This window comes from Pseudophryne corroboree, chromosome 1 (assembly GCF_028390025.1).
Source record: "Pseudophryne corroboree isolate aPseCor3 chromosome 1, aPseCor3.hap2, whole genome shotgun sequence".
Classification (NCBI taxonomy): domain Eukaryota; kingdom Metazoa; phylum Chordata; class Amphibia; order Anura; family Myobatrachidae; genus Pseudophryne; species Pseudophryne corroboree.
The window spans coordinates 813,379,511-813,402,869 of NC_086444.1; the positions used below are offsets into that span (position 1 = coordinate 813,379,511).

The 23,359-nt window shown below is 48.4% G+C and overlaps 1 protein-coding gene across 1 annotated transcript in view; it reads left to right on the plus strand.

Moving 5' to 3' along the window:
* PPA2 (inorganic pyrophosphatase 2) overlaps positions 1-23,359 on the plus strand; it is a 113,166-nt gene that overhangs the window by 62,806 nt on the left and 27,001 nt on the right. Inside the window, exons 7-9 of the mRNA XM_063919340.1 lie at positions 9-135; positions 4,294-4,421; positions 16,828-16,913. Of these exons, the coding sequence (XP_063775410.1) occupies positions 9-135; positions 4,294-4,421; positions 16,828-16,913 (341 nt within the window). The remainder of the gene's footprint in view (positions 1-8; positions 136-4,293; positions 4,422-16,827; positions 16,914-23,359) is intronic.

A 23,359-nucleotide genomic window follows, 5' to 3' on the forward strand; every position in this document is an offset into this window, starting at 1 on the left:
TATTGCAGGTTTGCTCTAGGGGAGATGTCATTCAAGTGAAACCTCTAGGAGTTCTGGCTCTCCTAGATGAGGGGGAGATGGACTGGAAAATCATTGCAATCAATATCGATGATCCAGAAGCTGTTAAATTCAATGGTTTGTCATATTACTTATATAGATGAATACATGCTTACATTTAAACTGTAGATAAAGCATTTTATGTGTGCTGTATGCAAGTAAATGAAAGCATGGAGAGGTTTGTGTGTGTGGAGGGGGGGCTGAGGGTGTGTGTTTACTTCGGGATCCGGTCTGAAGATCGACGGTGCCTGTTGACAATGTTTAGGTCGACCACTATAGGTCGACATGTTTTCAAGGTCGACAGGGTTTCTAGGTCGACATGTTCTAGGTCAAAAGGTCAACATGAGTTTTTCCACAAAAAAAAATCTTTTTATTTTTTTTTACTTTTTCTTACTTAACGATCCACGTGGACTACGATTGGAACGCGCGAGGCACCTTGCCCGAAGCGAGGGGACACTGTGCACTAATTGGACTTCCCGGTCACTGTATGGAGAAAACGACACCAAAAAAAACATGAAAAACTCATGTTGACCTTTTGACCTGTGAACCTAGAAACCCTGTCGACCTAGTGACTGTCGACCTAAACATTGTCGACCTAGACACACCCGTTTGCTACCACTTCAATTTTTCTGTGTAATGTCTGTGTATGGAGTGGTGCAGCTAAATTCTCTGTAAAAGTCACAGAAAGTGAGGCTCTTTCTGCTGGTGCAATTTCTATTTGCAAATGTAAATGGAGTATTTAAGATGTCATTTAACACCACTGGCTTGTAGACTGTGGCTGGTATTAAATTAGCCCTGATAATTTTTCTCTCAATTTTCTCAGTTTTAAGCTTTTTTCTCTTAAAAATAAATAAATGAATGTCCTGTTTACGGCCCTCATTCCAAGTTGTTCGCTCGTTGCCGATTTTCGCTATGCTGCGATTTGCTGCTAAATGCGCATTGTACGCAGCGCGCATGCGCTAAGTTATTTAACTAAAAACGTAGCAGTTTTGCTGGTGTTCGTACAACGCTTTTCAGTCGCACTGCTGATCAGTAAATGATTGACAGGAAAGGGGCGTTTCTGGGTGGTAACTGAGCGTTTTCCGTGAGTGTGCTAAAAAACGCAGGCATGTCAGGGAAAAATGCGGGAGTGTCTGGCCGAACGCAGGGCGTGTTTGTGACGTCAAACCAGGAACTAAACGGACTGAGCTGATCGCAATCTGTGAGTAGGTCTGGAGCTACTCAGAAACTGCAAAGAATTATTTATTAGCAGTTCTGCTAATCTTTCGTTCGCTATTCTGCTAAGCTAAGATACACTCCCAGAGGGCGGCGGCCTAGCGTGTGCGATGCTGCTAAAAGCAGCTAGCGAGCGAACAACTCGGAATGAGGGCCTACATGCGGTAACACATGGGATACGGGATAAGTATCTGGACCCATGTGTTATTGCAGGCTCTGAGGGCTGCTTATCAGGCACCTGATGCATAATCCCCACTAAGTACCGGGTATCGATGCTAATTAAATAGCCTCCGGCGAATCAATTAGCTGTAGTAAATTTCCTGCAGCTAATTACCAGCCACTGGAGTGGTATGCATTCTCCAATGAAAAGGGTTGCATGTTATTACGTGACCCTTTTATGCACTGATATGCTACACTCGGGTAGATGTATAAAGCAGTGAAAGAGGGGAGATGTGAGCCAGTGGATAAGTTGCTCGTAGCAACCAATCAGCTGCTACCTATAACTGTCTAGGATGCACTTGATAAATGTTACTTCAAAGCTGCTTGGTTGCTATGGGCAACTTCTCCATCAGCCCCTCAGTCTGGAACATTGGCCGCTTCAATCGGTACACATTGAGCGATGTTCATGAAGGACTGAACTATCACTGTTTTGTCCTTCATTAGCATACGTGTTGTCGCTAGCGATAATGTCAGGTTTGAGGTGCAGCACATACAACATGATGATGTAGCGACCGCGGGCATACATACTGCCGGATCGGGCGACGTATTGCTTAGTGTATACCCAGCTTTACTACACAGACCCATTGGTTAGATACCAATCTGCAACAATTGGTGTAACTAATAGGTTGGCGACTTGATTGTGTAATTGTTGCATCATGCTTTGTAGCTCTGTATCTACAAGTTTGCTTGCAGTGTCTCCCATCCACAGATTGATTGACAAGCTACAGTGTTTGCAGGCAAGGGGGTGTTTCTGGCTAGCATTCCCGAAAATGCGTAGCGTGTTGTCCCTGTTTTCTGGGAGGCACGAGGCCAGAGTCTGCATGGCTGCACGCATGTTTTCTTGCCTCGCAAGCTGCCAGGAATCATCCAGGCTGAGTAAGCCTCAGCTTGTGCCCTTAAATAGCTGTTTCAAATTTATATAGATGATTGTTGGTCCATTCATTACATGGCATATAGTATATTGTCGGTAAACCCCATATAATGTATATTTTCATGATTTCATGCACAGATTAGGGTAGCCTCATTAAGTCATGTAATAAAAGGGAGGGGGGGGTTACAGATTTGTAAGTTTGTTTACTTTTGGGGAGTAGTACTTTAAGCCTACTTTTAGACATAATTTAGACATTTGTTCTAAATGAAGAGGTCCTGACCGCTGTTACCTTTTGTCATAACTGTGTATGGGTGGTATGACATGTAAATTGTGTCATGCACATCTGCTACAGGTGGTCATGACTGCCTGCAAGATTTTAGGGGAGGGAGTTTAGTGATGGCCTAGTGCTTCATGTTCCCACTGTGATGTGGCTTTGCAGTGGGGAATGTATTACATTCCGAATGCAGTATCTGAAAGTTTGACTATTACACTTTGGAGGTAATCCAATGTGTATAACTTTATAGAAGGTGTGGCGCTTACACCTCAATCCCCCTGTGTCACGTGAAGCCAAGATAACACCTGTTACATGTGATGTGAGGGAAGGGTTGGATGTCTGTTCTGTATTTTGGATCAACACAAATCAAATTTATTAATTCAATAGCGTTTCATCACTCCTTTCTAAATTATACTACATTGTTGAATTGGTAAGGGAAGCTATTGTATTTTATATTAGCATTTTGGGGAACATTGGAGGTCACATATGCATTTCCAATATGTTTATGTGTGATAAATGTGTGTGAATCAAGTAGAAGGGGTGTAGTATGGTATGCCGGCGGCCGAGCTCCCGGTGACCAGCGTACCGGCGCCGGGAGCCCGACCGCCGGCATACTGACAGCGTGGTGAGCGCAAATGAGCCCCTTGCGGGCATGGTAGCGCGCCACGCTATTTATTCTCCCTCCCAGGGGGGTCGTGGACCCCCACGAGGGAGAATGTGTCGGTATGCCGGGTGTCGGGATTCCGGCGCCGGTATACTGTGCGCCGGGATCCCGACATTCGGCAACCAGAAGACCTCCCATGTAGACGTTTGGGGGGGTGGGGTGGGAGGGAGTGTGACACTAGTAATAGTGGGGGTCATTCCGACCTGATCGTAGCTGTGCTAAATTTAGCACAGCTACGATCATCTTCTCTGACATGCAGGGGGACGCCCAGCACAGGGCTAGTCCCGCAATGGCCGGACCGCGCCCACAAAACGGCAGCCGAATGCCACAGTGCCGCCCCCTCCCGCCCAGCGAACGCCTTTGCCTGTCAATCATGCAGAGGCGATTGCTGGGTAACGACAGCCATCGGCTGTCTGGCATGCGCCTGCGCACTGCGGTACCGGCGCATGCGCAGTTCCGACCTGATCGGCTGCTGTGCAAACACGCAAAGCACCGATCAGGTCGGAATGACCCCCAGTGTTTGTTTGTTTAGTGTTTCTGAACCGTTCCATTGTCAGATACTTTTTTTTTATTTTTATTAATGCTAGTTCAACATATAGAAAAAAGTATTACATTTATGTATTTTAACGCCATTGAGTAAGAAACATAATTATTAATACCTACTCCATTACAGGCCTCATATGGGGAAATAGAAATACACATCCTTGACATTGAATTTAATGTGCATCATCCAGAATAAATTGCTTCTATGAATAGTTTTCGGTTTTGTGCCAGTTGCTACATGTCATCTCTCACCCCATGACAATGTGTTAAATGCTATGCAAAGTCACAATATAGTAATGAAGTATAATTACATTTCTTGCTTCGAAAATGTTGTGGTTTTTGCTGAAGGTTTCATTTTTTTTACTTGTAACGGTGAGTTACCAGAGTATGTTGGAGTTGAACTACTCTGTTGGATTGATGTCTCCTAATTTTTCCTTGGTGGTTTTACAGACATTGATGATGTAAGAAAGTACAAACCGGGCTACCTTGAGGCTACTGTTGAATGGCTGAAATCCTACAAAGTGCCTGATGGGAAACCAGAAAACCAGTTTGGCTTTAATGCAGAGTTTAAAGACCAGGTAAGACCAGAAAGAGTCAGGCTTTCAAGAGGGTAAGAAAAATTATAAAATTGCACCTTAATTTCATGCATATTAATTCCAGACACTTTGGGTACATATTGGCAAAAAAGTAGGTTTAGGTCTGCTTTGGAAGACTAACGATAGATCATGTTTATCTGTCCTATTTTACATAGTTTCCCATTTTTGTATGATTGCCCATGGACTTTTAAAAACAGATGTGGTCGTCTTCTTTTTTGTTCCCTCTCATCATAAATCATTATATATTTATTTAATTGTGGAAAAACAGACCAAGCAACAAGTTTCTTACTCTAGTTTTTGTAAATGGTTACAGAAACATGTCCTGTAGAAATAGAAATTGACGCCAAGGATGTATCAATGTTTGGAACTTATATTTTGATGAGTCTACTGCCCTATAGGATTTAGAATCTTTCAGAAGTTTATGGGGGACATCCAGTTAGCCCCGGTAATTTACCAGGGATAATTGTCCAGCCGGGGGCTATCCTATTACCCCCCGATAAGCCAGTTTATTGGGCGTTACCTGATGCTGCACCGGGTGCCGGCTGCTGACAGCTCCCCCAGTCACATCGGTGCTCCCCTGTCATGTGACCGCTGCCAGGGGCAGAGGAGAGGGGGGAATGCGGTCACGGCGTTGCTCTGGCATCTCCACCGGGGGTCACCACACTGAGGGCAGCTTCCATGCCTGCAGTCCCAGCCTGCTGCTGCTGCAGCGGGCATGGGACGCTGCAGGTTGTCCCAGTCATCAGGAATTTTGTGGCAGGCAAAACCAAATCCCCAGAAATAGCCCCTTTTCTCTAACGTCCTAGTGGATGCTGGGGACTCCGAAAAGGACCATGGGGAATAGCGGCTCCGCAGGAGACTGGGCACAAAAGTAAAAGCTTTAGGACTACCTGGTGTGCATTGGCTCCTCCCCCTATGACCCTCCTCCAAGCCTCAGTTAGATTTTTGTGCCCGAACGAGAAGGGTGCAGTCTAGGTGGCTCTCCTGAGCTGCTTAGAAAAAAGTTTAGTTTTAGTTTTTTTATTTTCAGTGAGACCTGCTGGCAACAGGCTCACTGCATCGAGGGACTAAGGGGAGAAGAAGCGAACTCACCTGCGTGCAGAGTGGATTGGGCTTCTTAGGCTACTGGACATTAGCTCCAGAGGGACGATCACAGGCCCAGCCATGGATGGGTCCCAGAGCCGCGCCGCCGGCCCCCTTACAGAGCCAGAATACTGAAGAGGTACGGAAAATCGGCGGCAGAAGACGTCCTGTCTTCAATAAGGTAGCGCACAGCACCGCAGCTGTGCGCCATTGCTCTCAGCACACTTCACACTCCGGTCACTGAGGGTGCAGGGCGCTGGGGGGGGGCGCCCTGAGACGCAATAAAAACACCTTTTTTGGCAAAAAATACATCACATATAGCTCCTGGGCTATATGGATGCATTTAACCCCTGCCAATTTTTCCATAAAAAAGCGGGAGAAAGGCCGCCGAGAAGGGGGCGGAGCCTATCTCCTCAGCACACTGGCGCCATTTTTTCCTCACAGCTCCGTTGGAGGAAGGCTCCCTGACTCTCCCCTGCAGTCCTGAACTACAGAAACAGGGTAAAACAAGAGAGGGGGGGCACTAATTTGGCAGATAAATATATACAGCAGCTATATCAGGGAAAAACACTTATATAAGGTTATCCCTATATATATATATATATATATATATATATATATATATATAGCGCTCTGGTGTGTGCTGGCAAACTCTCCCTCTGTCTCCCCAAAGGGCTAGTGGGGTCCTGTCCTCTGTCAGAGCATTCCCTGTGTGTGTGCTGTGTGTCGGTACGTTGTGTCGACATGTATGAGGAGGAAAATGGTGTGGAGGCGGAGCAATTGCCTGTGTTAGTGATGTCACCCCCTAGGGAGTCGACACCTGACTGGATGGTCTTATGGAAAGAATTACGTGATAGTGTCAGCACTTTACAAAAATGAGACAGCCGGCAAATCAGTTAATACCTGTACAGGCGTCTCAAACACCGTCAGGGGCTCTAAAACGCCCGTTACCTCAGGTCGATACAGACACTGACACGGACACTGACTCCAGTGTCGACGGTGAGGAAACAAACGTATTTTCCAGCAGGGCCACACGTTACATGATCACGGCAATGAAGGAGGTTTTGAACATTTCTGATACTACAAGTACCACAAAAAAGGGTATTATGTGGGGTGTGAAAAAACTACCCGTAGTTTTTCCTGAATCAGATGAATTAAATGAGGTGTGTGATGAAGCGTGGGTTTCCCCCGATAAAAAACTGCTAATTTCTAAAAAATTATTGGCATTATACCCTTTCCCGCCAGAGGTTAGGGCACGTTGGGAAACACCCCCTAGGGTAGATAAGGCGCTCACACGCTTATCAAAACAAGTGGCGTTACCGTCTCCTGATACGGCCGCCCTCAAGGAACCAGCTGATAGGAAGCTGGAAAATATCCTAAAAAGTATATACACACATACTGGTATTATACTGCGACCAGCAATCGCCTCAGCCTGGATGTGCAGTGCTGGGGTGGCTTGGTCGGATTCCCTGACTGAAAATATTGATACCCTGGACAGGGACAATATATTATTGACTATAGAGCATTTAAAGGATGCATTTCTATATATGCGAGATGCACAGAGGGATATTTGCACTCTGGCATCAAGAGTAAGTGCGATGTCCATTTCTGCCAGAAGAGGGTTATGGACGCGACAGTGGTCAGGTGATGCGGATTCCAAACGGCATATGGAAGTATTGCCGTATAAAGGGGAGGAGTTATTTGGGGTCGGTCTATCGGACCTGGTGGCCACGGCAACGGCTGGGAAATCCACCTTTTTACCCCAGGTCACCTCTCAGCAGAAAAAGATACCGTCTTTTCAGGCTCAGTCCTTTCGTCCCCATAAGGGCAAGCGGGCAAAAGGCCACTCATATCTGCCCCGGGGCAGAGGAAGGGGAAAAAGACTGCAGCAGACAGCCTCTTCCCACGAACAGAAGCCCTCCCCCGCTTCTGCCAAGTCCTCAGCATGACGCTGGGGCCTTACAAGCGGACTCAGGCACGGTGGGGGCCCGTCTCAAGAATTTCAGCGCGCAGTGGGCTCACTCGCAAGTGGACCACTGGATCCTGCAGGTAGTATCTCAGGGGTACAAATTGGAATTCGAGACGTCTCCCCCTCGCCGGTTCCTGAAGTCTGCTTTACCAACGTCTCCCCCCGACAGGGAGGCGGTATTGGAAGCCATTCACAAGCTGTATTCCCAGCAGGTGATAATCAAGGTACCCCTCCTACAACAGGGAAAGGGGTATTATTCCACGCTGTTTGTGGTACCGAAGCCGGACGGCTCGGTGAGACCCATTTTAAATCTGAAATCCTTGAACACTTACATAAAAAGGTTCAAGTTCAAGATGGAGTCACTCAGAGCAGTGATAGCGAACCTGGAAGAAGGGGACTATATGGTGTCTCTGGACATCAAGGATGCTTACCTCCATGTCCCAATTTGCCCTTCTCACCAAGGGTACCTCAGGTTTGTGGTACAGAACTGTCACTATCAGTTTCAGACGCTGCCGTTTGGATTGTCCACGGCACCCCGGGTCTTTACCAAGGTAATGGCCGAAATGATGATTCTTCTTCGAAGAAAAGGCGTCTTAATTATCCCGTACTTGGACGATCTCCTGATAAGGGCAAGGTCCAGAGAACAGTTAGAGGTCGGAGTAGCACTATCTCAAGTAGTACTACGACCGCACGGATGGATTCTAAATATTCCAAAATCGCAGCTGATTCCGACGACACGTCTGCTGTTCCTAGGGATGATTCTGGACACAGTACAGAAAAAGGTGTTTCTCCCGGAGGAGAAAGCCAGGGAGTTATCCGACCTAGTCAGGAACCTCCTAAGACCAGGCCAAGTGTCAGTGCATCAATGGGAAAGATGGTGGCTTCTTACGAAGCGATTCCATTCGGCAGATTCCACGCAAGAACTTTTCAGTGGGATCTGCTGGACAAATGGTCCGGATCGCATCTTCAAATGCATCAGCGGATAACCCTGTCTCCAAGGACAAGGGTGTCTCTCCTGTGGTGGTTACAGAGTGCTCATCTCCTAGAGGGCCGCAGATTCGGCATTCAGGATTGGGTCCTGGTGACCACGGATGCCAGCCTGAGAGGCTGGGGAGCAGTCACACAGGGAAAAAATTTCCAGGGCTTGTGGTCAAGCATGGAAACGTCACTTCACATAAATATCCTGGAACTAAGGGCCATTTACAATGCCCTAAGTCAGGCAAGACCTCTGCTTCAGGGTCAGCCGGTGTTGATCCAGTCGGACAACATCACGGCAGTCGCCCACGTAAACAGACAGGGCGGCACAAGAAGCAGGAGGGCAATGACGGAAGTTGCAAGGATTCTTCGCTGGGCGGAAAATCATGTGATGGCACTGTCAGCAGTGTTCATTCCGGGAGTGGACAACTGGGAAGCAGACTTCCTCAGCAGACACGATCTTCACCCGGGGGAGTGGGGACTTCACCCAGAAGTCTTCCACATGATTGTGAACCGTTGGGAAAAACCAAAGGTGGACATGATGGCGTCCCGCCTCAACAAAAAACTGGACAGATATTGCGCCAGGTCAAGGGACCCTCAGGCAATAGCTGTGGACGCTCTGGTAACACCGTGGGTGTACCAGTCAGTATATGTGTTCCCTCCTCTGCCTCTCATACCCAAGGTACTGAGAATCATAAGAAGGAGAGGTGTAAAGACTATACTCGTGGCTCCGGATTGGCCAAGAAGGACTTGGTACCCGGAAATTCAAGAGATGCTCACGGAAGACCCGTGGCCTCTACCTCTAAGAAAGGACCTGCTCCAGCAGGGACCATGTCTGTTCCAAGACTTACCGAGGCTGCGTTTGACGGCATGGCGGTTGAACGCCGGATCCTGAAGGAAAAAGGCATTCCGGAAGAAGTTATCCCTACCCTGATCAAAGCCAGGAAGGATGTAACTGTGCAACATTATCACCGTATTTGGCGTAAATATGTTGCGTGGTGTGAGGCCAGGAAGGCCCCTACAGAGGAATTTCAACTGGGTCGATTCCTGCATTTCCTGCAAACAGGACTGTCTATGGGCCTCAAATTAGGGTCCATTAAGGTTCAAATTTCGGCCCTGTCAATATTCTTCCAAAAAGAACTAGCTTCAGTTCCTGAAGTTCAGACGTTTGTCAAGGGGGTACTGCATATACAGCCTCCTTTTGTGCCTCCAGTGGCACCTTGGGATCTCAATGTAGTTTTAGGATTCCTAAAATCACATTGGTTTGAACCACTCACCACTGTGGACTTGAAATATCTCACATGGAAAGTGGTAATGCTGTTAGCCCTGGCTTCAGCCAGGCGTGTATCAGAATTGGCGGCTTTATCCTATAAAAGCCCTTACCTAATTTTTCATACGGACAGGGCAGAATTGAGGACTCGTCCTCAATTTCTCCCTAAGGTGGTTTCAGCATTTCACTTAAACCAGCCTATTGTGGTGCCTGCGGCTACTAGGGACTTGGAGGATACCAAGTTGCTGGACGTAGTCAGGGCCCTGAAAATATGTTTCCAGGACGGCTGGAGTCAGACAATCTGACTCGCTGTTTATCCTGTATGCACCCAAAAAGCTGGGTGCCCCTGCTTCTAAGCAGACGATTGCTCGTTGGATTTGTAGTACAATTCAGCTTGCACATTCTGTGGCAGGCCTGCCACAGCCAAAATCTGTAAAAGCCCATTCCACACGGAAAGTGGGCTCATCTTGGGCGGCTGCCCGAGGGGTCTCGGCTTTACAACTTTGCCGAGCAGCTACTTGGTCAGGGGCAAATACGTTTGCAAAATTCTAGAAATTTGATACCCTGGCTGAGGAGGACCTGGAGTTCTCTCATTCGGTGCTGCAGAGTCATCCGCACTCTCCCGCCCGTTTGGGAGCTTTGGTATAATCCCCATGGTCCTTTCGGAGTCCCCAGCATCCACTAAGACGTTAGAGAAAATAAGAATTTACTTACCGATAATTCTATTTCTCATAGTCCGTAGTGGATGCTGGGCGCCCATCCCAAGTGCGGATTGTCTGCAATACTTGTACATAGTTATTGTTACAAAAATCGGGTTATTATTGTTGTGAGCCATCTTTTCAGAGGCTCCTCTGTTATCATGCTGTTAACTGGGTTCAAATCACAGGTTGTACGGTGTGATTGGTGTGGCTGGTATGAGTCTTACCCGGGATTCAAAATCCTTCCTTATTGTGCACGCTCGTCCGGGCACAGTATCCTAACTGAGGCTTGGAGGAGGGTCATAGGGGGAGGAGCCAGTGCACACCAGGTAGTCCTAAAGCTTTTACTTTTGTGCCCAGTCTCCTGCGGAGCCGCTATTCCCCATGGTCCTTTCGGAGTCCCCAGCATCCACTACGGACTATGAGAAATAGAATTATCGGTAAGTAAATTCTTATTTTCCGTGCGAAAGCGGGGCTGTTTCTACCGAAAACACACAGGTTTCACTGAATCTGTGTGTTTTCGGGAGAAAGGGACTTTTTTTTTTTTATAATCTGGATCGCCTGTAAAACAAATAAAATAAATAAAAATCTGTGAAAAATCACGTAAAACATAACTTTTTCGCACCCAATGTTTCTCTAACGTCCTAAGTGGATGCTGGGACTCCGTAAGGACCATGGGGAATAGCGGCTCCGCAGGAGACTGGGCACAACTAAGAAAGCTTTAGGACTAACTGGTGTGCACTGGCTCCTCCCACTATGACCCTCCTCCAGACCTCAGTTAGAATCTTGTGCCCGGCAAAGCTGGATGCACTCTAGGGGCTCTCCTGAGCTCCTAGAGAGAAAGTATATTTTAGGTTTTTTATTTTACAGTGAGATCTGCTGGCAACAGACTCACTGCAGCGAGGGACTAAGGGGAGAAGAAGCGAACCTACCTAACTGGTGGTAGCTTGGGCTTCTTAGGCTACTGGACACCATTAGCTCCAGAGGGATCGACCGCATGGAACCGGCCATTGATGTTCGGTCCCGGAGCCGCGCCGCCGGCCCCATTAAAGAGCCAGAAGCAAGAAGAGTCCGGAAAATCGGCGGCAGAAGACATCAGTCTTCACCAAGGTAGCGCACAGCACTGCAGCTGTGCGCCATTGCTCCTCATACACACTTCACACTCCGGTCACTGAGGGTGCAGGGCGCTGGGGGGGGGGGCGCCCTGAGCAGCAATAAAAACACCTTGGCTGGCAAATATATCACAATATATAGCCCCAGAGGCTATATATGTGATAAATACCCCTGCCAGAATCCATTAAAAAGCGGGAGAAAAGTCAGCCGAAAAAGGGGCGGAGCTATCTCCCTCAGCACACTGGCGCCATTTCTCCCTCACAGCTCCGCTGGAAGGAAGCTCCCTGGCTCTCCCCTGCAGTCTACACTACAGAAAGGGTAAAAAAGAGAGGGGGGGCACTAAATTTAGGCGCATTATACATATAGCAGCTATAAGGGGATATAATTTAGTTAATCCCTGTATTGTATAGCGCTCTGGTGTGTGCTGGCATACTCTCTCTCTCTGTCTCCCCAAAGGGCTTTGTGGGGTCCTGTCTTCTGTCAGAGCATTCCCTGTGTGTGTGCGGTGTGTCGGTACGGCTGTGTCGACATGTTTGATGAGGAGGCTTATGTGGAGGAGGAGCAGGTGCCTATAAATGTGTTGTCACCCCCTGCGGGGCAGACACCTGAGTGGATGGACTTGTGGAAGGAATTACGTGAAAGTGTCGACTCCTTACATAAAAAATTTGACGACATGCCAAATGCGGGACAGCCGGCTTCTCAGCTCGTGCCTGCCCAGACGTCTCAAAGGCCATCAGGGGCTCTAAAACGCCCGCTACCTCAGATGGCAGACACAGATGTCGACACGGATACTGATACCAGTGTCGACGACGAAGAGACTAATGTTATGTCCAGTAGGGCCACTCGTTACATGATTGAGGCAATGAAAAATGTTTTACACATTTCTGATGTGACCCCAGGTACCACAAAAAAGGGTATTATGTTCGGAGAGAAAAAACTCCCAGTAGTTTTTCCCCCTTGGGAAGAATTAAATGAAGTGTGTGAAGTAGCGTGGGCTTGCCCAGATTAAAAATTGGTAATTTCTAAAAAGTTACTAATGGCGTACCCTTTCCCGCCAGAGGATAGGTCACGTTGGGAAACACCCCCTAAGGTGGATAAAGCGCTTACACGCTTATCAAAAAAGGTGGCACTACCGTCTCCGGATACGGCCGCCCTGAAGGAGCCTGCTGATAGGAAGCAGGAGGCTCTCCTGAAGGCTATATATACACACACTGGTATTATACTGAGACCAGCTATTGCTTCAGCATGGATGTGCAGTGCTGCTGCTGCATGGTCAGATTCCCTGTCAGAAAACATTGACACCCTAGACAGGGACACTATATTGCTAAACATAGCATATTAAAGACGCTGTCTTATACATGAGAGATGCACAGAGGGATATTTGCCGGCTGGCATCTAAAATAAGTGCACTGTCCATTTCTGCCAGGAGAAGGTTATGGACTCGGCAGTGGACAGGTGATGCAGATTCTAAAAGGCACATGGAAGTTTTGCCTTATAAGGGTGAGGAGTTGTTTGCGGATGGTCTTTCAGACCTAGTGTCCACAGCAACGGCTGGGAAGTCAGCATTTTTACCACATGTCCCCTCACAACCAAAGAAAGTACCGTATTATCAGGTACAGTCCTTTCGTCCCCAAAAGAACAGGTGGGGTAGAGGCGCGTCCTTTCTGCCCAGAGGCAGAGGTAGGGGAAAAAAGCTGCAGCATACAGCCAGTTCCCAGGAACAAAAGTCCTCCCCCGCTTCTTCTTCTAAGTCCGCCGCATGACGCTGGGGCTCAACAGGCGGAGCCAGGTACGGTGGGGGCCCGTCTCAAAAACTTCAGCAATCAGTGGGCTCGCTCACAAGTAGATCCCTGGATCCTTCAAGTGGTATCTCAGGGGTACAGGCTGGAATTCGAGACATTTCCCCCCCGCCGTTTCCTCAAATCTGCCTTGCCAACAACTCCCTCAGGCATGGAGGCTGTGATAGAGGCAATTCACAAGCAGTATTCCCAGCAGGTGATAGTCAAGGTGCCCCTACTTCAACAAGGACGGGGTTACTATTCCACAATGTTTGTGGTACCGAAACCGGACGGTTCGGTGAGACCCATTTTAAATTTGAAATCCTTGAACACATATATAAAAAAATTCAAGTTCAAGATGGAATCGCTCAGGGCGGTTATTGCAAGCCTGGAAGAGGGGGATTACATGGTATCACTGGACATCAAGGATGCTTACCTGCATGTCCCCATTTACCATCCTCACCAGGAGTACCTCAGATTTGTGGTACAGGATTGTCATTACCAATTCCAGACGTTGCCATTCGGCCTGTCCACGGCACCGAGGGTATTTACCAAGGTAATGGCCGAAATGATGATACTCCTTCGAAAAAAGGGAGTTTTAATTATCCCATACTTGGACGATCTCCTGATAAAGGCGAGGTCCAGAGAGCAGTTGTTGGTCGGGGTAGCACTATCTCGGGAAGTGCTACAACAGCACGGCTGGATTCTAAACATTCCAAAGTCACAGCTGGTTCCTGCGACACGTCTACTGTTCCTGGGGATGATTCTGGACACAGTCCAGAAAAAAGTGTTTCCCCAGAGGAAAAAGCCAAGGAGCTGTCATCTCTAGTCAGAGGCCTGCTGAAACCAAAACAGGTGTCGGTGCGTCACTGCACGCGAGTCCTGGGAAGGATGGTAGCTTCCTACGAAGCAATTCCATTCGGCAGGTTCCATGCCAGAACCTTTCAGTGGGACCTGTTGGACCAATGGTCCGGATCGCATCTTCAAATGCATCGGCTGATAACCCTGTCTCCACGGACCAGGGTGTCTCTGCTGTGGTGGCTGCAGAGTGCTCATCTCAGAGAGGGCCGCAGATTCGGCATACAGGACTGGGTCCTGGTGACCACGGATGCCAGCCTTCGAGGCTGGGGGGCAGTCACACAGGGAAGAAACTTCCAAGGACTATGGTCAAGTCAGGAGACTTCCCTACACATAAATGTTCTGGAACTAAGGGCAATTTACAATGCCCTAAGTCAGGCAAAACCCCTGCTTCAAAACCAGCCGGTACTGATCCAGTCAGACAACATCACGGCGGTCGCCCATGTAAACCGACAGGGCGGCACGAGAAGCAGGACAGCGATGGCAGAAGCCACAAGGATTCTCCGATGGGCGGAAAATCACGTGTTAGCACTGTCAGCAGTGTTCATTCCGGGAGTGGACAACTGGGAAGCAGACTTCCTCAGCAGGCACGACCTCCACCCGGGAGAGTGGGGACTTCATCAAGAAGTCTTCCAAATGATTGTAAACCGTTGGGAAAGGCCACAGGTGGACATGATGGCGTCCCGCCTAAACAAAAAGCTAGAAAAGTATTGCGCCAGGTCAAGAGACTCGCAGGCGATAGCTGTGGACGCTCTAGTGACACCGTGGGTGTACCGTTCGGTTTATGTGTTCCCTCCTCTTCGTCTCATACCAAAGGTACTGAGGATAATAAGGAGAAGAGGAGTAAGAACTATACTCATTGTTCCGGATTGGCCAAGAAGAACTTGGTACCCGGAACTTCAAGAAATGATGTCAGAGGACCCATGGCCTCTGCCGCTCAGACAGGACCTGCTGCAGCAGGGGCCCTGTCTGTTCCAAGACTTACCGCGGCTGCGTTTGACGGCATGGCGGTTGAACACCGGATCCTGAAGGAAAAGGGCATTCCGGAGGAAGTCATTCCTACGCTGATTAAAGCTAGGAAAGAAGTAACCGCAAACCATTATCACCTGCATATGGCGAAAATATGTTGCGTGGTGTGAGGCCAGGAAGGCCCCAACGGAAGAATTTCAGCTGGGTCGTTTCCTGCACTTTCTACAGTCAGGGGTGACTATGGGCCTAAAATTGGGTTCCATTAAGGTCCAAATTTCAGCTCTTTCGATTTTCTTCCAGAAAGAACTGGCTTCACTACCTGAAGTTCAAACTTTTGTTAAGGGAGTGCTGCATATTCAGCCCCCTTTTGTGCCTCCAGTGGCACCTTGGGATCTCAACGTGGTGTTGGATTTCCTAAAGTCACATTGGTTTGAGCCACTTAAGACCGTGGATTTGAAGTATCTCACGTGGAAAGTGGTAATGTTGTTGGCCTTGGCTTCGGCCAGGCGTGTATCAGAATTGGCGGCTTTGTCATGTAAAAGCCCTTATCTGATTTTCCATATGGATAGGGCAGAATTGAGGACTCGTCCCCAGTTTCTCCCTAAGGTGGTATCAGCTTTTCACTTGAACCAACCTATTGTTGTGCCTGCGGCTACTAGGGACTTGGAGGACTCCAAGTTACTGGACGTAGTCAGGGCCTTGAAAATTTATGTTTCCAGGATGGCTGGAGTCAGGAAGACTGACTCGCTATTTATCCTGTATGCACCCAACAAACTGGGTGCTCCTGCTTCGAAGCAGACTATTGCTTGCTGGATTTGTAGCACAATTCAGCTTGCGCATTCTGCGGCTGGCCTGCCGCAGCCTAAATCTGTAAAAGCCCATTCCACGAGGAAGGTGGGCTCTTCTTGGGCGGCTGCCCGAGGGGTCTCGGCTTTACAACTTTGCCGAGCTGCTACTTGGTCAGGGGCAAACACGTTTGCAAAATTCTACAAATTTGATACCCTGGCTGAGGAGGACCTTGAGTTCTCTCATTCGGTGCTGCAGAGTCATCCGCACTCTCCTGCCCGTTTGGGAGCTTTGGTATAATCCCCATGGTCCTTACGGAGTCCCAGCATCCACTTAGGACGTTAGAGAAAATAAGAATTTACTCACCGGTAAATCTATTTCTCGTAGTCCGTAGTGGAAGCTGGGCGCCCGTCCCAAGTGCGGACTGTCTGCAATGCTTGTATATAGTTATTGTTGAGCCATCTGTTGAGAGGCTCTGTTATGTTCATACTGTTAACTGGGTATAATATCACGAGTTATACGGTGTGATTGGTGTGGCTGGTATGAGTCTTACCCGGGATTCAAAATCCTTCCTTATTGTGTCAGCTCTTCCGGGCACAGTATCCTAACTGAGGTCTGGAGGAGGGTCATAGTGGGAGGAGCCAGTGCACACCAGTTAGTCCTAAAGCTTTCTTAGTTGTGCCCAGTCTCCTGCGGAGCCGCTATTCCCCATGGTCCTTACAGAGTCCCAGCACCCACTACGGACTACGAGAAATAGATGTACCGGTGAGTAAAATCTTATTTATACCGGGCCTAATAGGATATCCCCCTATGAGCTTCATATGGTTTTAATAATAATACTTTGTTGTGGTTGTTGTTGTTTAATGTTGTTTTTTCTAACAACTCCTAGGCCTTTGCAGTTGAAATCATTAAAGCCACTCATAAATACTGGAAGGACATGGTTCATAACAAATCTGAGTGTAATGATATAGTGTGGTAAGTGATGCACTATTGGTTCAATCAATGATGATTTGTATAATACGCTTCCCATTCCTTTTAAGATCTTCATAGTAATGTCCCCAGTCTACAAGACAGATTGCAGGACCGTTACTTATTCAGTATACATTATCAAATTCTGAAACAAGAACACAGCACCTGACAATATAGTTTATCATCTTTAATTATGTAACAGTATACATGTTATTTATTTTTAATAACCGCATCATTATACATACAGTAGTGGCCACAATTGTGGAAACCTTTTGTAAATTGTGTGTCTTTAGGGTTTATTTGCGTATAACTGCATTATTTTTAAAGAAAATCCTATGAAGGTATATGTCACTGGAAAGATAATGTTATAGACAATGTAATGCAGTTCACCGCAATTAATTATCTTCATTACATAAAAAGTTATAGCTAAATAAAGATAGGGAGACTTTATCTGTAAAGAGTGGGGATTTCTTCAACTCAAAACTGACCAATAGGAGTGTTAAGCCGTCCATTGGTTTTATTACTACATTCGGCCTTCACCATTGACCACCATTTCCCCCCAATAATCACTCGGACAACTGAATTGCGATTTAAAAGGTCACAGCCAAATTTATTGATCGAATTAGAATTGGTACTCCTATATAGGTTTGTGGCGAGAAAAGCAGTGCGTGCCCCCGGCTACAGTCTCAATATTAAGTTTCTCCTAAATTAAACAATGGGGCGGACCCGAAGTCCCGCCCTTGCGCAAATTAGCTGAGCGGTACCACTTCCCACCATTGGCATAGCACCGGTTCACCCTTAAGATGACAAACTCGCCGAGTATCTGGGGGAAGTGCCGGCCAACCGATGTTGCGCTACTACAGACCGCCGAGGAGCACTGCTTGCTGCCATAGCCTGGTTCCTAGAACCCAGGCCCGCCACCCGCTGCGACCACCAGCGACCTATTCACGCTTTCTGAGATGTCGTCCAAGAATAAAGCTAAACCCCTTTCTGTTAGGTGCACTCCATCTTGCCTAAACAGACCTTCCTCCCCGAACCTTAACAACGGGTGCCTGGCGATTGTATCGCCCTCTCCCGTCAGGAGCCGGGCTACGACCCTGTTGACCTTTCTTCTGACCCTTTCTAATCCCGGACCCCCCTGTGCCCTCGGGACTATATCTGACCATGTGATCCCCGTATTAGGCCACTGCCCCTTCATCCATTGTATGTCGGTTTGTATTGCCATAATTAGCTCGCTCCCTTTGCCTTTACCTAGGTCGTTGCCCCCTAGGTGTATGACGACCCTATCTGGTATCCCTTGTGCCTGCTCACTCCTTAGCAACAGGCCCCGTAGCCTGTTCCACCTCAAACCCCTGATGCCTATCCATTCTAACTTTGCCCCCCACCCTTGTGCTAAGCTCCCTGCTGATTTGTGCATGCTGGCCCAGTAAACATACGAGTGGCCGACCATCCACACTCGTAAGGCCTTCATTTGCCCTCCTGAAAAGCAGAATTACCCATATACGTTACCCCATGTTCTATACGGACCTATAGTGCGAACTTTCGCGCGACCCATATGATGGTCAAAACCACAAAACCTCTTTTTGTTTGAGGGCAAAATTGGAAAGTCCTTCATTCCCCCAGTTATGGCAGGCAGCTTAAGGCCTTGGGTTTCGCGAAAGCCGCCGTGCGCCTGCACCCTAGTCTTGCTTCTCAGCGCGCAGGTAAACCTTGTATGCTCCTGACTTCCACCTGCCCAAATTTTTATCGCCCCTGCTGATAACCCCTCAGCCGCCGCGCACGTTGCTGCCCCTATTGTAAAAGAATGGGTCCCGTACTGCCCGATGGGAAGCTGCAAAGCCCTCAGGCCCTTCTTGAATATGCTTTGGAACTGAAATTTAGTCAAGGGGGATCCGTTATCATGCACGAGCCACTGTGGCCAGTGCCCTTGCGGGCGCTTTCGCTCATAATTACCTGCTAGCGCCACTGCGCACGTGCTCTCTTCTTGTCTGCCTATCGCTACCCAGCGTCCCTGGCCCAACTGATCCGTTTTTGACTTGTGTATTTTGCAGAGCACCCTATCCTTTTCCACCGCTACGTTGCCTGACAATAGGCCCGAATCCTTTGAATTCTTGGCGCTCGCTACCAGCTCCCCTACCCTGAAGGCTCCGAAGAAGGCGAGGGAAAAAGCCAGGCGGAATAGCCCTGTCTCGTACTAGTCCGCTGCGATGTGGCTGACCACGTCTATTAAGTTCTTAAGCATGGGGCGACCTATGGGCCTGCGCACGTCGCCTGGCGCCGCTTGCTTTCTTGCCCACCCTTTTAGGGCCTTTACCAACAAAAATGACTTTGTAGGGTCCTCCCCCCCCCCCCCCCCCCCTCCTCCGAGCCTCGAGAAGTATGCTATCCCTGCTAATGCCGCGGACATGGCCGCCTTGGATCTCCCCTTGCTATACCCCCGCCACACATACTCCAACAGTTCCTCGCGAGCGTTCTTACACGCCTTTCCTTTTCCTATCCGGAACGCCTGCCACTCGCTGAAGGCCGCCTCATACGTCTTCAGTGTTCGCGGTGCCACGGCCTTTCGCGCTAGCCCTGCTAGGCTGGCTTTATAATCTGCCAGATATAATCGGGACACTGTAAACCCTCTGACCTGGCTTGCGGCGCGAGCGTCCTGAATCTATCCCACTGGAACCTTGAAAGCGCATCCGCAATCTCATTCTCCACCCCCGGGACGTGGCGCGCTGTGAAGTCTATGTTCTTTTGCAAGCAGTGCAGCACTAGGTGCCTCAGTAGCTTAAGTGCTTGTGGTGATTTTGCTTTCTGATTGCTTATTGCCTGCACTACCCCCAAGTTATCGCACCAGAATACTATGCTTTTGTCTGCCAGCCTGTCCGACCATAACTCCACCGCCACTATTATCGGGAAGAGCTCTAGCAGCAGCATATTTCTGGTCCACCGGGCCGCCCGCCATGCTTCCGGCCAGGGTTGCGCGCACCATTCCCCTCCTAAGTAGACCCCAAAGCCGACTGCCCCGGAGGCGTCTGTATACAATTGCAGTCCTGCGCTATGTACTGGCTCGGGCAGCCATATCCGGACCCCATTGAAGCCTTTTAGGAATTCTAACCATACCTGCGCGTCCTGCCTCAGCTCGCTTGATATGCGTATCCTATATCGCGCCTTTTTGACCCCGCAGGTTGCTTTCTCTAACCTGCGACAAAACACCTTGCCCATGGGGATGACCCTGCATGCAAAATTCAACAACCCTAAGAGGACCTGCAACTGCTTAAGAGTGACTTTTCTCGCCCCTGCGCATTCCTGCAGCCTGCTCCTCAGCTTTCCTACCTTCTCCGCCGGTAGCCGGCAAAGGCCCAGCTCCGTGTCGATCTCTATGCCCAGGAACGTCAGCCTCGATGTGGGCCCCTCGGTCTTCTCGACCGCTATCTGGACCCCTATCTGTCGAAAAAGAGACTGTCGCAAATAAGAGCTCCTTGCACTTCTGGCTGCCATTAGGGCCCATTAGCAGGAAGTCGTCCAGATAATGTGTGACCCCCTCCGCGCCTGTCCTTGCACCGTTCTAGGAATGAACTGAATCACTCGAAGAAAGCGCAGGAAATAGAGCAACCCATTGGTAAGCATTTGTCTATCTAGTATTGATCGCCTAATTTAAATCCCATGTACTTGAAGGAATTGAAGCACGTCCTGCGACGGGCTGGGAAGCATCGCGAAGGAGCCTGCCTCGTGCCAGCCAGGTGTGGAGGGGTGAAATGGGCACTGGTCTCGCCGTGACCGGCCGGAGCCCGCGGGTGAGAGTTGAGTCGCGCACTGGCGTGGACGGGGATGCCTCTGCTTGTATGAGTTGCCGGGGGGCAAGGGGGGGGGCATGTCGCCTGGGCATGGTGTGGGGGTGATCCGCTGAACCTAACACAGCGGCGGGTGGTGGGGCAGCCGGGCCGGCCTGCTATATGGTGCCCTGAAAGTGAGAGGGGGGTGCACGGCCGCTTTGAGGCTATACCTGCTGTATAGGATAGGGGGGTGGGGGGAGGATTAAAAGTAAATTGTACTTATTCCTTCCTTGAGTGGTATGCCTTCTTGGAGCTTGAAAGAGGAAGCCTGCCTGCCCTTCCTGACCTATTGTACCTCACAGGTAACTCTCCTCCCCCTTTTCCTACAGGATGTGCTTGGGAATGTCTTTGCTCTACACTCCCCTTCCCTCTCCCCTCCCCCCTTCTCCCCTTCCCAGCCCCAGGCTTCCTTCCCTAAAAAAACAGGCCGCTTATTTATTCTTCAGGCCTATTTGGCCCTTGAATTATTTTATTCTGAGAGCCAATCAGGTGTTGCGATGCCACAAAATTGATCCAATATGGTGTTAGCATGAGTAAGCTCACATTTGTTGCTACCAAAATTAATAGTAAAACATCTTATTTAGTTGATTGATTATCACCAAGTTGGTCACTGTTTTTTATGTGTTTATTTTACTTTAATGTCCTAAAGTAAGCTGTGTAACTTATTTAGGATTACAAGCAAAGTAAAGAAAGTTGACCTGGTCACCTAGAAAGAGATACAAAATAATTACTTTACATGAAGAAGGTAACACTTACAACAAAATCATAAGAAAAGTAGGTAGCAACATAACCAAAGGGGGAATTTCGAAACTGTGTAATAAGTTACACAAGGGGGGGGGCGGGGGCGGGCGGGCTCCCTGGGCAGCAATATACCTCTCCTTTGAGCCTGGCTAAACAAGTATACAGTGCATAGGCACTGTATACAGACCCCCGCCAGCATAAAACGCTAAAATAATAGCGGGGCTACAGCGCGCCGAGAAGGGGCGGGGCTTAGCCCTCACAACATGATACAGCGCCATTTTCTCTGCAGTCCCCTGCCAAAGCACTGTGTACAGACTAGCAGTGTAAACGAAGGGGGGCACAGTGATTTAGTGCATAATAGAATAAAATATAGCACTATCTTAGATAAGGGGCGTGTAGTCATTGAGTTGTGCATATGTGTCTGTGTTTTCCCTGTCAGATATACCCACTATAGCTTTTAGTGCACATGTGTCGACATGTGAGTGCTCTGTTGCAAACAGCTATGGGAATCTCTGTCGGCATCGCCGACTCCTGTTGGTACTTAATTCTGTAGATGCAGTGTCAGCAGGTCGGTAGTTGTATGCTTTTCAAAGGTAAACACTGTATGGGAGACACAGTAGTGTGTGGGGGACCCTGTCTGCACCAACTGTTATTACTGGGTGTAAATTAACATGCTGTAACTAACTTATACCTGTATATATATTTATATGTATATGTATGGTACGGTTCCATGGGCCTGTAGCTCGAGCACAGACATGGTAGTATTTGTGGGGGAGTGATATTAAAATTATATACGTATACTTCCCTCGAACCCCTCGGGGTCGCAAGAATGTTATTTTGCCTGGTTACTACTCCCTGCTGTCGACGAATACTAGGTTTTCTGTCGACCATAAGGTTTCTTGGTTAGATCCACTACTGGGGCATTCAGTACATGGTCATACACATTCAGAACACATTAATGTCACTAGGGACCCAGCGGTTCCGGACAATCTGCTTATATGTAATATATATATATATATATATATATATATATATATATATATATATATATATATATATATATATATATATTTATTGGATATGTGTGTATATGTGTATTACAATATGTATATTATATTACGATTTCTAATGAATGCTGAAGTAAAAGTATTCCTTCTCATGTGCTGGTCGCTCTCTTGATAAAGCTCTAGGTCGGCCGTGACGAGTTGGTCTCAGATCCTCACAAGGAGTCCGAGTGTTTATTCTTTTCCCGCCGCGGATAGAATACTGTGAAAGTCAACTTCTGGTCGGCACGGGACCCTGTCACAAGGGATCGTATACAGGAAGCTAAGTGATATTTTATTTCTATGCTTTGAAGTTATTTGCATTACATGCGCATGGGGGAGTGTTTGTATTCGGAAAGGCATCCAATAAAATTACCCTAGAGAGAGAGGGGATTTTTCTTATGTTGGTTCTTCTCTATAACATTGCGGCAGGCTGCCGTGCGACTACAGGAGGTGTGGCCGGAGGAATGCTGAGGCTGACTCCGAGAGATGCTGGAGTTTTTCCCTGTGACAGTGTTCCGCTGTTTGAGGATGCCTCAGTTAAGTCACTCTCGGCGGATACCACTGGTAAGTCTACCTTCGTGAGTTAGATTCCCTCACAACGGTTGGTGATGCATTATTTTGTGCAGTCATTTTAACCAGTTTGATACCGTTCTTTTTTTTTTTTCTCTGACGTCCTAGTGGATGCTGGGAACTCCGTAAGGACCATGGGGAATAGCGGCTCCGCAGGAGACTGGGCACAAAAGTAAAAGCTTTAGGACTACCTGGTGTGCACTGGCTCCTCCCCCTATGACCCTCCTCCAAGCCTCAGTTAGATTTTTGTGCCCGGCCGAGAAGGGTGCAC